Here is a 15,116-nt window from a genome sequence, read left to right as displayed (position 1 = left end):
ATCCTTCCACAAGATTTATTTTGTAGGCAACGTGCTGCCAGGAGAGTGGGAATTTATTCTACTCTGTGCAGCAGAGGGGAAGCTGAAGCTTGGGAGGCCAGGGCTGAATTCTTATATAGGTGAGCAGGAAAGCATGCCCTGAGAGCTGACCTGACTCTTGACCAGTCAGCATAACCCATCTGAGCTCTGGAGCAAGCTGTCTTGGCCAACAGTGAGGAGGAAAAGATTTAAAAACGAGGAGAAAACTAACAGCTGGAGGCAAAAAGAATCAAGGATAGAAGTATCTTTCCTCTAGAACACGGTTCTCAGCCTTCCGTTACCCATTTGAATCACCTGCAGAGCTTTTAAAATGACTAACAACCAGGACTTCCCTTAGACCAATTAAATCAGAATCTCTGGGAGTGGTACCCAGGCATCAGCATAAAAAAAAAAAAAAAAAAAAAAAGTTTTTTTGCAGGGGCGCCTGGGTGGCTCAGTCGGTTAAGCGACCAACTTCGGCTCAGGTCATGATCTCACAGTTCATGGGTTGGAGCCCCACATCCGGCTCTGTGCTGACAGCTCGGAGCCTGGAGCCAGCTTCGGATTCTGTGTCTCCCTCTCTCTCTGCTCCTTCCCCACCACCTCTCAAAAATAAATAAAACATTAAAAATTTTTTAATGTTTTATTTATTTATTTTTTTAACGTTTATTTATTTTTGAGACAGAGAGAGACAGAGCATGAATGGGGGAGGGTCAGAGAGAGAGAGGGAGGCACAGAATCTGAAACAGGCTCCAGGCTCTGAGCTGTCAGCACAGAGCCCGACGCGGGGCTTGAACTCATGAACCGCGAGATCATGACCTGAGCCGAAGTCGGACACTATGACTGACTGAGCCACCCAGGCGCCCCAATGTTTTATTTATTTTTGAGAGAGACAAAAAGAGAGCATGCAGGTGCACATGAGCGGGGAGGAGCAGAGAGTGGGGGACAGAGGAGCTGAAGAGGGTTCTGTGCTGACAGCAGAAAGCCCGATATGGGGCTTGAACTCATGAACTGTGAGATCATGACCTGAGCCAAAGCTGGACGCTTAACTGACTGAGTAACCCAGGTGCCCCTAGGCATTTTTTTTTAAAGCTCCCTGGGTGTTTCTAATATGCAGCCAGGGTTGAGAACCATCTTTCCAGCATTCACTTCAGCAACTGTTGTTTTCCTGCCTTCTTTCAGGAAAACCATGCATCAGGGCATGGCCCCTTCTCATTTGTCTTGGCTTGTATTTTCTTTGTTCTTCTAGCCTTTGGGGACCATGATGTAGAATCGGGGGCATCTTACACTAAGTGAAAATTTAATCAGAACTTCTTTTGCTCATGATCCCCTACTTCCTGTTGGACCTGTTGGACCTTTGTATCTTTATCAAACATTGAGTTGGAGTCCCAGAAGAACTAATTGGCTTTATTATTCAATAATGAGATACAAAGACCTATCATTTGGATTTGAAACTTCCTGGTCACTTCTGGTTGAGTGTGATGAACAAATGAGCCTCTCCATGAGAGGGTTGCTTCATGGCGGTAGTCAAAGAAAAGTCTCAACAATAGGATAGACTCAATGTTTTACTGACAAATACAGTGACCCCTTTCAGATGTATGTCACCAGGCCCCTTTCAAACAGTCATTTTAATGTTTGTCTACTTAAGACCACAAGATCTTTGTCTCCCCTGCTGGGCATGCTGAGTTCTCGTCTTCTTTAAAAGGCTCCAAAAAAAAAAAAAAAGAAAAAAAAAAAAGGTTCCACCTTGGGGTGCCTGCGTGGCTCAGTTGGTTGAGTGTCCGGCTTCAGCTCAGGTCACGATCTTGCAGTTCGTGAGTTCAACCTCTGAAGCAGGCTCCCTGCTGGCAGTGCAGAGCCTGCTTCAGATCCTCTGTCTCCCCCTTTCTCTTCCAGCCCCCCATTCATGTTTCTCTCTCTCTCTATCAAAAATAAATAAACATTAAAAAAAAAAAAAGGCCCCTCCTCTCCTACTGACTACAAAGCCATTCTTGGAAGGGGTCTTGGGTGGAACTTGTATGTACAAACAAACCTGTGATTTCCAAGTCTCAAGGAAGTTGGGTGTGCTGGTCACCAGCTTTTGCCTAATGAGCACTCCCCTCCTTGCCATGCAGCTCTTCCAAGCACCAAAGCCTTTTAAAAATTCTGAAACAGGTTCCCCTACTCCCTCCTCACCCCCCAATTCACCATACTCTTGGCAGGATCTACAGCATCACGGACCATGAAAACAGCAGAAATACACCACAGGTTGTAAACTAAAAAAGTGTACAGGATGTTCTCGCCCTTCTCCTTTACTCCCCTCTGCTGCCTAAGGATGCCTCACATAGCAATATCACCAAGCTGTTTTGAAAGAAAAAAGTGCTGTGTCGTTTCAGGGAGGAGCTATATTTTGAAGCTGTTAAATGTCTATTTGGCTTTTCTGTTACCCTTCCTAACCTTTTACCTCTTTCCATAAGGAAAAGCTGCGTTTTCCATTTCCATCCCTAGCCTAGAAGGACTTACTCTGGGCACTCCCCAGTCCAAAGGCCAGGAAGAAAGTGTCTTCCCTTCTCAGACCAGGTTAAATCAAGGTCCCTGCCTTAGCCCAGTTTCCCCTGAAAATGGAGCCTGAGGCAAAGCTTGCATGCTAAATCCTTGCTGTGGGGAGAGGATGAGTCAGAGTGAGGGGAAAATGCAAGTGAGGAGATAAAGTGAATACGAGGCAGCTCATTACCAAACTGGCCATAGCATCTTCAACACTGCTGGTTGCTCGGGCAACGGGTACTTGATCCTGGGGCTGGGATATAAGACTGGTTAAGTAAGAGCTGACTTGGGGACACCTTCTCAGAATGATGGATTTAACACCCTGGCAAGGAGCCCAGGGGATGACGCAAACTCCAGGCAGCTCCTAGAAGCCTGGAGAGACATCCAGTGTTGAGTGCTCAAGTGGAAATGCCTGGTTTGCCTTGGCAGATGAATGTGAAGGGATAAAAAGGCTCAGGAAAGGGGGCACGCTGGAATCAATATGTCATGTGAGACCAGAAGATCCACCGGGAGAGTACTTTCCATGGCAGGTTCCGTTGGAGCAAGAGGGTAGAGAGAAATATAATTTGTATCCTTTTTGACTAAGTAATCTTTAATTTCTAAATTTTCTAGGATAAGCTGTCAGTAGCAAAGCAAGTAAGTCAGCAAGAGTTCTCATTGGGTGAGTCTTCGTGGATGCATACTGCAGATTCTGCAAGAGGATGGACCAACTTCAGGGAGGTGAGTGTTCCAAACCCAAAGGAATGAAATCCAGGAGTAGTCAACTCTTTGCAGAGGTGTGACGTGGCAGGGGGAGGGGACAGGCTCTGATGCCAAGTCAGCAACCATTTGTGTGGCATCACCTGTGTGTCAGATACTGTGCCAGGCATCAGGGATATAGAGATTAACACAATCTGGTCTCTGAGGTCCAGGAGGTTCCAGGCCAATAATCAAAAACCAGCCAGGGAGGACTTCATGACTGAGTAGAGATCATCAATTTGGGCCTCTCTTAGAATTGGGGATGTTGATATTTCCTCACTGCTGGGAAGGGTCACCTTTGAGTTGTTTTTCTAGTAAAGGAAACATCCTTTGATCTACTGCCCGCATTGTTGAGACTAGTCCACCAGGTCAAGGTCAGAGCTCCTCCCAGAGCCTGCAGGGAGCCAGCTGTGTACGAACCAGCAGTCAGATGGGCCACTGACCCACTGTCCACGCCGGCCGCCAGTTACAGAAATCTATGAAGAAAACACTTCAGTGTGTGACCTATTTTCTCCTGGGTTTCCTGTCACTTTGGAAATAGAGGAGAAATAACTGGCAGCAAATGGCTGTACAAAATTCCACTGGACTGAAAAGGAGATTCTGGGACTCATGGTTGTGTCACCCAGTGCCCAGCACACTGCCTGCACTTGATAGGTTCTCAGTCGCTGTCATTGGTTGAGGCACACAGGGATCACAGAATCCCAGCGCTTCCAGTAGGGAAAGCGTTGGTCCAGGTGTTGGGGTGAAGGAGGAAGGTCCCAGGGACCAGACCAGGTGGCACGGACCATGGGTAAAGGCAGCACAGCCAGATATGCCGGACTGAAGGTTTCCCTGTGGTTTGATTTTCACTCTGGTGAGGTCTGAATCTGCACAGATATGCCCCCTGCTCTTGTCAAGATCACCAGTGATTTCCACAAGTTGTTCGAGTCAGTGGTCAGTTCTCAGTCCTCAGGTTTGACCTATCAGCAGCCTTTGAGGTGCTTGATCACGTCAACCTCTTTGACACCTTTTGTTTCCCTGGCTAACGGGGGATCACTCTTCCTAGCCTCTTCTACCTCCTGCCTGCTCCTTCTCTGTCTCCTTTGCTAGCTCCTCCTTTCTTCCCTGACTTTTAAATATCAGAGGGCCTCGGGACTCAAATCTAGGACCACTTCTTTTCTCTATGCATAGTCCCTCCCTTTGTGTCTAATCCAGGTTCAAGAAGTTATTATGTCCAGCCCAGATCTCTTCCAGGCTGGATTCCAGACTCCCACCTCTCCCTTTGAGTGTAGAGGCATCCCAGAATTAACACGTTTGAAACCGAACTCTAACCTTCCACTTAAAACTTGCTCACCAAATCCCGGAATTATCTTTGCAATCTCTCTCTCTCTTGCTCTTTCTCTCTGACCTCTGATCTTGTAGCAAATCCTGTGGATTTGCTCTTCAAAGTACGTTCAGAATCAACCATATCTCACATCTCTGCTGTTTGAGACCCAGTCTGAGCCACCACAATCTCTCTCCTGAATTATTCCAACTGGCTCCTAACTGGACTCTGTTTCCATCTTTGACCTGCTTCAAAATATTGTCTATTCTCAAAATAGCTATCAGAGAAATTCTTTCAAAATTGAAGCCCAGTCATGTTACTCCTTTTCTCAAAACCCTCCAGCGGCTCCCATCCCAACCAGTAAAGCCAGCTCACTCAGACAACACCCCCTCCTGCTCTTCCTCTCATTGGCTCTGCTCCAGCTATCCCCGGCCTCTTTGTCCATGCCTAACTGCGCATGCTCGCGCCTCCCTTTGCACCTGCCATTCCCCCCGCATGGATGCTAGTCCCAGAGCCAGGCAGAATTACTCCAGTGCTAGGGAGCTTAGGCTTCAGGCCCTTCGCTTGCATGGGCCTATCTAAGGTTCTGCACCTAATTTTATATTGATGATTTAATATTCTTTTTCTTTCTTTTCTTTTTAGGGAAAAAGAGCGCTAGCAAGGGAGAGGGGCAGGGTGGGGAAGAGAGGGGGAGTGTGAGAGAGAGAGAATTCTAAGAAGGCTCCATACTCACCACAGAGCACAAGGTAGGGCTCTCTCCTATGACCATGAGATCAGGACCCCCAGTCTCAATTAAGAGCTGGACACTCAATGGACTGAGCCACCCAGTAGCCCCTATATTCTTTTTCTTAAGGAAGATCTCCAAATTATATAACAATCAGGTCCCACAGATCTTAGATCTACTTCTGTCCCCCAGATATCTGCATGGTGTGCTACTTCACATCCTTCATATCTTTGTTCAAATATCACCTTCAGGGGCAACTGGCTGGCTGAGTCAGGGGAGCATGCGACTCTTGATCTTGGGGTTGTGAGTTCAAGCCCCACGTTGGGCCCAGAGCTTACTTAAAAAATGCAAACTCTTAAAAAAATCACTTTCCATGCAAAACTATTTTAAATTGTACCACCATCCCTTCATCTCTGGCAATTTCGCATCCTCTTTTCCTGCTTTGTGTATATCCTTTTCCTATTTCGCACTTATCATCATTGGTAATACTAATGTTTGTCTTCTTTCCTGTGTCCCTCACTAGATTTTAGTGAGAGCAGGATTTTTATGTGTTTTGTTTTTAGATATATCCCCAGCACCTAAAGCAAATAGTGAGTGATCAATAAATTTTCCTTGAAAATAGAATAAGGTTCTACTTTTTAAAAAAAAATTTTAATGTCTATTTATTTTTGACGGAGAAAGTGAGAGAGAGAGAGAGTGGGGGAGAGAGAGAGAGAGCGCGCGCGCGCGAATGAGCACAAGTGGGGGAGGGGCAGAGAGAGAGGGAGACACAGAATTCGAAGCAGGCTCCAGGCTCCGCTGAGCTGTCAGCCCAGAGCCTGGTGCGGGCTCAAACCCATGAACTGTGAGATTATGACCTGAGCTGAAGTCAGACGCTTAACCGACTGAGCTACCCAGGCACCCCTGAAGTTTTACTTTTAAAGTGAAAGGGTGGAATAAGATAGTTTGCATTTCTAGACTCCAAAAGAAAGGCAGCAGGACCTTGGGAGGAGGGCAGAAGTAGGAGGAATGGAAAAGACAGGCAGCTCTGTGATCACCAAGGGCTGGATGCCCAAGTCCCCCTGACAACACTCCTAGGCTGGTGTTTGGTCTGGAAGTGCAGACCAGTAGCATAGGGATGTTCCATAAGGGGCAAACGCCCAGAAGCAGGAGCAGGATTGAGGACCCATTCCTTCTCCATTGTCTCTAAGGCACCTCCCTGTGGAAGGATGCTCCACTTCTGAGCAGTGTCCCTGAAGTCCCTCTGCTTCTTCCATGATAGGAAGCCCCTGTTCCCAAGTAATACTCCATGACACGTGCTAGGACAACTGAACACCTAAAAAGAACGAGGGTAGAATGAAAACAAAGATAAGAGAGTGTCCGCATTAGATTTATAAGGGAAGCAGATTAGCCCGAAGACGAGGGGGAAAAAGACACAGTAGGGAAGTCCAGGACAGGTCAGGGTGCACTTGGAGATGGGCCAAGATTCCTGGTTCTGGACAAATGCCACGAACATGCAAGAGTTCTCCAGGCTCAGCAGGAAGTGGTATGAGCTGTGTGGTTCAGGGGCCAAGTGGCTTGGTGGCAGCTAGAAGCACAGGTGCTTCTTGCAGAAGGAGCTGCTAAGACCTAAATCTCCTGCTAGCTGTCCCTGCCACCAGGAACCTATCATCAGCTGACCTGGATCTTTGACAGAGTCACTGCCTTTCCAGGGCAGTCATTTGGCCTGGGTCTCAAAGACCTGTATCCGGCTTGGAGCATCCAAAGGACTTGAGAGACAGAGCAATAGGCAGGAAGGCAAGTTTCCTTGCTCTAAGGACTGAGGTTGCTACTGCTTTAAATGCCATTGAGCATTTGGGAACAAAAAGATGCATTTTTTATGTAGTAGTTTTATTAAGAGAATAAATATGTGCACCTTCATGGTACACAAAATGTTCAGCACTAGATTTGAGAGGGATCTTCCAAAATCTTTTATTTTAATTAATTTTTTCTTAACTTGTTTTACTTTTTATTTTTTTAAATTTACATCCAAATTAGTTAGCATATAGTGCAACAATGATTTCAGGAGTATGCCCCTTACCCATTTAGCCCATCCCTCCCCCCCACAACCCCTCCAGAAACCCTCAGTTTGTTCTCCATGTTTATGAGTCTCTTCTGTTTTGTCCCCCTCCCTGTTTTCATATGATTTTTGTTTCCCTTCCCTTATGGTCATCTGTTTTGTCTCTTAAAGTCCTCATATGAGTGAAGTCATATGATTTTTGTCTTTCTCTGACTAATTTCACTTAGCTAATACCCTCCAGTCCCATCCACGTTGTTGCAAATGGCAAGATTTCATTCTTTTTGATTGCCGAGTAATACTCCACTGTATATATATAGCACATCTTCTTTATCCATTCATCCATCGATGGACATTTGGGCTCTTTCCATACTTTGGCTATTGTTGATAGTGCTGCTATAAATATGGGGGTGCATGGGTCCCTTCGAAACAGCACACCTAGATCCCTTGGATAAATGCCTAGTAGTGCAATTGCTGGGTCGTAGGTGGTTCTATTTTTAGTTTTTTGAGAAACCTCCATACTGTTTTCCAGAACGGCTGCACCAGCTTGCATTCCCACCAACAATGCAAAAGAGATCCTCTTTTTCCGCATCCTTGCCAACCTCTATTGTTGCCTGAGTTGTTAATGTTAGCCATTCTGACAGGTGTAAGGTGATATCTCATTGTGGTTTTGATTTGTATTTCCCTGATGATGAGTCGAAATCTTATTTTAATTAATTTAAGTCCATTAGATTGAATGTCTTAGTGTTCTGGCCTAAACTAAGTTGTCACACTCAGATTAATTACTCCTAGAAGAGAAGAAGGCAACTAGGATCGTAGACATGGTAAATCACTCATCACTGGCAGAGGCTATTGATTGATATTTGAGGAGTATTATTTACCTAAAATGTTCAGTGATACACTGTTGGATGATAATATTTAATTAGACCTTTAACTCAACACACAGTTTAATTCTTTCTCCACTAAATGGAGAGCTCCACCTCTAGCTGGTTTGATTCACTGCGGTTTTTCACAAGTGATGATACCAATGTAGGGAAGAGATGTTGGGCTCTTATCTGGCTCTCCACCCTGTCTCCTGCTTGTGTGCCCTGGATCACAGCTCTGAACTTGAAAGAGCAACAAAGTTCATGGAGGAGTCAGGAGAGCATCACACTGGATAAAAATAATGGAACATCAGGACTCTTAGCAATCTTCAGCATTACCCAAGCCTGCCTTGTCATTCTACGTATGCAAAAATGAAAGTTCAGGCAGGAGAGGTTTTTTCTTTTTTAACATTTATTCATGTTTAAGAGACAGAAAGAGACAGGGTGTGTGGGGGGGGGCACAGAGAGAAGGGGGAGACACAGAATCCAAACCAGGTTCCAGGCTCCAAGCTGTCAGCACAGAGCCCGACATGGCGCCTGAATCCACGAACCATGAGATCATGACCTGAGCTGAAGCCGGACGCCCAACCAACTGAGCCACCCAGGCGCCCCGTGATTCAACAATTCTATACATTACTCAGTGATCATCATGATAAGTGTACTCTTTAAGCCTCATCACCATTTTACCCATCCTCCCCTCCCCCTCTGGTAACCATTACTTTGTTCTCTATAGTTAAGAGTCTGTTCCTTGGTTTCTCTCTTTCCACTCTTTTTTCCTTTGTTCATTTGTTTTGTTCCTTAAATTCCACATGAGTGAAATCAAATGGTATTTGTCTTCCTCTGACTGACTTATTTCTCTGTCATACACACACACACACACACACACACACACACACACGTATATATGTATCTCTTCTTTATTCATCTATCGATGGACACTTGGGCTGTTTCCATAATTTGGCTATGGTAAATAATGCTACAGTAAATATAAATATAGGGGTACAGGCATCCTTCTGAATTAATGTTTTTGTATTTTTTGGATAGATACCCACTAGTGCAATTACTGGATCATAGGGTAGGTCTCTTTTTAACTTTTTGAGGAGCCTCCACAGTGACTCTACCAGTTTGCGTTCCTACCAATAGTACATGAATGTTCCTTTCTCTCCACACCCTTGCCAACACTTGTTGTTTCCTGTGTTTTTTATTTTAGCCATTCTGACAGGTATAAGGTGAAATCTCATTGTAGTTTTGATTCACATTTCCCTGATGCTGAGTGATATTGGGAATCTTTTCATGTGTCGGCCATCTGTATGTCTTCTTTGGACAAATGTCTGTTCATGTCTTCTGCCTATTTTTAAATTGAATTATTTGGTTTTTGGGTATTGAGTTATATCAGTTCTTTTTATATTTCGGATTCTAACCTTTTATTGGATATGTCATTTGCAGATATCTTTGCCCATTCCATGGGTTGCCTTTTAGTTTTGTTGATTGTTTCCTTTGCTGTGCAGAAGCTTTTTATGTTCATGTAGTCCCAATAGTTTACTTTTGCTTTTATTTCCCTTGCCTCAGGAGACTCATCTAGAAAAATGTTGCTATGAAGAATGTCAGAGAGGGGGCGCCTGGGTGGCTCAGTCGGTTAAGCGGCTGACTTTGGCTCAGGTCATGATCTCGCAGTCTGTGAGTTCGAGCCCCACGTTGGGCTCTGTGCTGACAGCTCAGAGCCTGGAGCCTGTTTCAGATTCTGTGTCTCTCTCTCTCTGACCCTCCCCCGTTCATGCTCTGTCTCTCTCTGTCTCAAAAATAAATAAAAACGTTAAAAAAAATTAAAAAAAAAAAGAATGTCAGAGAGATTATTGCCTGTGCTCTCTTCTAGGATTTTTATGGTTTCAGGTCTCACATTAGGTCTTTAATCCATTTGGAGTTTATTTCTGTGTATGGTGTAAGGAAGTGGTCCAATTTCATTCCTTTGCATGTAGTTGTCCAGTTTTCCCAACAGCATTTGTTGAAGAGACTGTCTCTTTCCCACTGCATGTTCTTGCCTCTTTTGTCAAAGATTAATCAACCATATAATTGTGGGTGTGTTTCTGTGCTTCCTCTCCCGTTTCATTGATCTGTGTGTCTATTTTTGTGCCAATACCACACTGTTTTGATTATGACAGCTTTGTAATATAACTTGAAATCTGGAATTGTGATACTACCAGGTTTGTTTTTCTTTTTCAAGATTGCTTTGGCTATTTGGGGTCTTTTGTGGTCCCATACAAATCTTCAAATTATTTGATCTAGTTCTGTGAAAAATGCTGGTGGTATTTTGATAGGCATTGCATTAAATCTGTAGATTGCTTTAGATAGCATAGACATCTTAACAATATTTGTTCTTCTAATCCATGATAATGGAATGTCTTTCTACTTGGTTGTGCCATCTTTAATTTCTTTCATCAATGTTTTATAGTTTTCAGAGTTCAGCTGTTCTACCTCCTTGATTAAGTTTATTCCTAGGTATTTTATTATTTTTGGTGCAATTGTAAATGGGGTTGCTCTATTATTTCTTTCTTTTGCTTCATAATTAGTATATAGAAATGCAATGGATTTCTGTACGTTGATTTTATATCCTACAATCTTACTGAATTCATTTATTAGTTTTAGTAGGCTTCTTGTTTGTGTGTGTGTGGAGTCTTTAGGATTTTCTATATTTAGTACCATTTCATCTGCAGATAGTGAAAGTTTTACTTCTTCCTTACCAATTTGGATGCGTTTTATTCCTTTTTCATATTTGATTGCTGTGGCTAGGACTTCCAGGACTACATTAAATAAAAGTGGTGAGAATGGACATCCTTGTCTTGTTCCTAGGTGGGAGAGGTTTTAAGGTCACATGGCAAGATAGTAGAAGAAACTGGATGCTGGTTTTTTGACCATTGAGAAGTGACTTGCTGATTTCTAATTAGACTCTAGAGGAAGGGTTCTTCCCAGCTTTGTCATTTTAACACAGGCTGCCTTTGAAAATCCTATCTCTAAAGCACTTTAAAAATGGAGAAAACCAGAACAAAAGTGGGCGTCTGTTTTTCAGGACTCTCCTTTGGCTCTCTGCTCTCAGGACAAAGGTAAAATGGCAAGTAAAAGCAGAAAACCCTGCTTTTTGTTCCACCAAAACTCAGGAAGGAGAAACACTAGAGAGAACTCAGAAGATGAAGTAAATATGGACACAGATGTGAGTGGCTGTCCCCAGGGACCTCTCCATATTAGCTGTCATCATAGCGTCCCTTGGGTGATTCCACTTCTATCACCTCAGGAATCAGGCTGCCTGATATCTCATGGGGGAAGTTCCCTTCAGTTTACTCTCTGCCTCTGGCTAAGACTGAGCAAACATTTCAACCTGGTTTCAGAACAACTCTGCCCTCTTGGCCCCCATTGGAATTAGGGGAAAAGTCTGTGCTCATGCCCAGGTGGTAGGGTAAAGGGGAGTAGCTTTGAGGATACCCAAGAAAGGAAGCCTGGAGGCAGGAGATGGGGCTGTGAGGAGCAGCTGCCCTCTAGAATGTTGAGATTCTCCCTTCTCTGATTACCTTGGAACGTCTTATTGGAATTTTTAGTGTGGAAGCAAGCAAGGGTAAACGGGCCTACTCAATGTAGTTATTCCTTCACTCATTTGTGTAGCAAATTTCTATGAAGTACCTATTATGTGTCCAGAACTGCATATAATATCCCCTCCTATTCCCTCCAGTTGGCTTAGCCCTTCAACTAAACCTAGTACGTGATAGGCACCACATACTGCAGTGTGCCGCCATGTGCATTGGCCACATCTCTAGGGTTGCTCTTCTCTCTCCCTTTCCCCTACTTCCACTTATCTGCTTTTGGGACTGTGTCTTGCCCACCTCCACTTTTGGTTCCATATCTTAGTTCCTTGGATCCTGTAAGCTTTGTCTGTTTTTTAAAATATTTATTTAAGCAATCTCTACATCCAACACGTGGCTCAAACTCACAACCCTGAAATCAAGAGACGCATGCTTTTCTGACTGAGCCAGTCAGGCAGCCCTCTGTTGTTTTTCAATCTACTGTACATTCAGTATTAGTCTACAACGTATGTTCCATAAGAGTGAGAATTTGCTGTATCCAACGTCTGCATCAGGGGCTAGCAACCCACATAGCAGGGGCTCAATACATTTTTACACAATAAATAAGTTAATATTGGAGCAATTTAAAAAAATGTATAGGGCAGCACCTCTATTCTCAGAAGTCTCTTTAATTTAAAAAGTAGTACACCAGGACTAGGAGATTAATTTCCTCCCCTTGAGCATGAGCTAACATAGTGACTTGCCTCCAACGAATGAATCTGGAAAAGAAAAGGCAGAAACTTTACAGGGTAGAAGAAATCTGGCAGACATTTCCTTAACCAGGTAATCAAGGTTAACGTCATCAATGTTAAGTTATGTTGATAATATATATCCTTGATCTGATATGATGAGGAAGGCACTTCACCTCTGGAATTCTCCCCCCAAAACCAAATCCCAGTCTAACCATGAGGCAAACATTAAACATTGAGGAGTAATCCACAGAATACCTGACTGGTACTCCTTATTTTTTTCTTTTATTAAAAATATTTTTTAACATTTATGCATTTTTGAGAGAGAGAGAGAGAGAGAGAGAATGAGGAAGGAAGGGGCAGAGAGAGAGGGAGACACAGACTTCAAAGCAGGGTCCAGGCTCTGAGCTGTCAGCACAGAGCCCAACGCAAGGCTTGAAGCCATAAACCACGAGTTTATGACCTGAGCCGAAGTCAGACGCTTAAGTAACAGAGCCACCCAGGCATCCCATGACTGGTACTATTTAAAATGATCAAGGTCCAGAAAGTCAAAGCAAGACTGAGAAGCTATCAAAAATTAGAGGAAGCTAGGAGACATGACATGTAAATGTGATGTGGTATTTTAGATTAGATCCTGGGACAGAAAAAGGACATTGATGAAAAAGACGGGTGAAATCCAAATAAAGAAAGCCTGGAGTTTAGTTAATTGTAATGTGCCAATGTTAGTTTCTTGGTTTTGACAAATATACTATGGTCATGTAAAATATTCAAATTAGGGGAAGTTGGGTGAAGAGTACATGGGAACTCTCTATGCTATCTTTCAAACTTTTCTGTACCTCTAAAATTATTCAAAATAAAAGCTGATTAAAACACAAAAGCAGCAATATATTCTCACTATAAAAAATTCAAGCAATTTGGAAGTGAAGCAAAAATAAAAGTTCCTCATCCCTCTGCCATCCTAATCCTTTAGAAATAATAACTATTGGACGTTCGGTATCTAATATTCCACATCTTTCTCCATGCCTAAAAGTTTGTAATTTTGTATATTGCACAAAGGGTTCTCTTAAAATTAAAAAAAACAAAAACAAAAACAAAAAAACAAAAACCTATGGAGAACAAATTGATGGTTACCAGAGAGGAGGTGGGCAGAGGGGATGGGTGAGATATGTGATGGGGATTAAGGAGTGCACTTGTTGCGATGAGCACTGGGTGATGTATGGAATTCTTGAATCACTGGATTTTACGCCTGGAACTAATATAACAATATATGTTAACTACCTGGAATTTTTAAAAAAGGATATATAGTAAAAACACTTTCTATCTATCTATGTACTCATTTATTTTCTTTCTAATTCAGTTTATTTTTTAAAATTTACATCCAAGTTAGAATATAGTGCAACAATGACTTCAGGAGTAGATTCCTTCATGCCCCTTACCCTTTAAGCCCATCCCCCATCCCACAACCCCTCCAGTAATCCTCTGTTCTCCATATTTAAGGGTCTCTTATGTTTTTTTTTTTTTTTAATTTTTTTTTCAACGTTTATTTATTTTTGGGACAGAGAGAGACAGAGCATGAACGGGGGAGGGGCAGAGAGAGAGGGAGACACAGAATCGGAAACAGGCTCCAGGCTCTGAGCCATCAGCCCAGAGCCCGACGCGGGGCTCGAACTCACGGACCGCGAGATCGTGACCTGGCTGAAGTCGGACGCTTAACCGACTGCGCCACCCAGGCGCCCCAAGGGTCTCTTATGTTTTGTCCCCCTCCCAGTTTTTCTATTATTTTTGCTTCCCTTCCCTTGCGTTTATCTGTTCTGTGTCTTAAAGTCCTCATATGAGTGAAGTCATGTGATATTTGTCTTTCTCTGACGAATCTCGCTTAGCATAATACCCTCTAGTTCCATCCATGTAGTTGCAAATATAAAAACACTTTCAATGGAATCATGGTATCATGTTGTTTTGTACCTTGATTTTTTTTTTTCACATTATATGTCCTGGATATCTTTCCTTATCTTAACATATGTTGGACTCCAATCGTTTTATTGGCCACACGGTGTTCCATGGTGGGAAATCACGGTAGTTAGTACTACTTTGGTTGTATGTACATATGACTGAATGCAGGTGCGAACTAGCTTCAGCGAGAAGGATGTCTCGTGGAACTCATGAGAAAGAGGGACACCAGCAGCCAGGGCAGGACTCCCTCAGCTTCTCTACGTCCAGGTCTTCTCTGCATCTCAGCTTCACTACTGTGTTCACACTCCCCATGCCCAGGCCAGCCGTATTTGTCAGGTTCGAGGTGTCAGAAATGTGGCTTGAGAAAACTCCCCAGCTACCCCCTGAAGTTAATATTTTACATCTTTAGACTGTCTCTCTTTCTTACTTTCAGTTCCAAAACTTCAGGGAATGTGTCTGATTGGCCTGTGGATCGAGTGAACGCCATAAATCGATCAGCTGTGGCCAGGAAGGCAGATTTGTTAAAAAAATTTTTTTAATGTTTATTTATTTTTGAGAGAGAGAGAGAGGCAGGCAGAGTAGGGGAGTGGCAGAGAGTTAGGGAGACCCAGAATCCGAAACAGGCTGCAGGTCACGAACTGCAGCACAGAGCCCAAAACGGGGCT

The 15,116-nt window shown here is 43.5% G+C and overlaps 1 protein-coding gene across 1 annotated transcript in view; it reads left to right on the top strand.

The window, feature by feature from the left end:
- The first annotated feature begins 3,174 nt into the window (after positions 1-3,174).
- The window catches only part of BDH1 (3-hydroxybutyrate dehydrogenase 1), a 63,609-nt gene continuing 51,667 nt past the window's right edge, over positions 3,175-15,116 (top strand). The window contains exon 1 of the mRNA XM_045502525.1: positions 3,175-3,261. Coding sequence (XP_045358481.1) covers positions 3,243-3,261 — 19 coding nt within the window. The 5' untranslated portion in view covers positions 3,175-3,242. The remainder of the gene's footprint in view (positions 3,262-15,116) is intronic.

This window comes from Leopardus geoffroyi, chromosome C2, assembly GCF_018350155.1.
Source record: "Leopardus geoffroyi isolate Oge1 chromosome C2, O.geoffroyi_Oge1_pat1.0, whole genome shotgun sequence".
NCBI lineage: Eukaryota > Metazoa > Chordata > Mammalia > Carnivora > Felidae > Leopardus > Leopardus geoffroyi.
The sequence above is the reverse complement of the archived record's forward strand: the minus strand, read 5'-3'. Positions and strand labels throughout refer to the sequence as shown.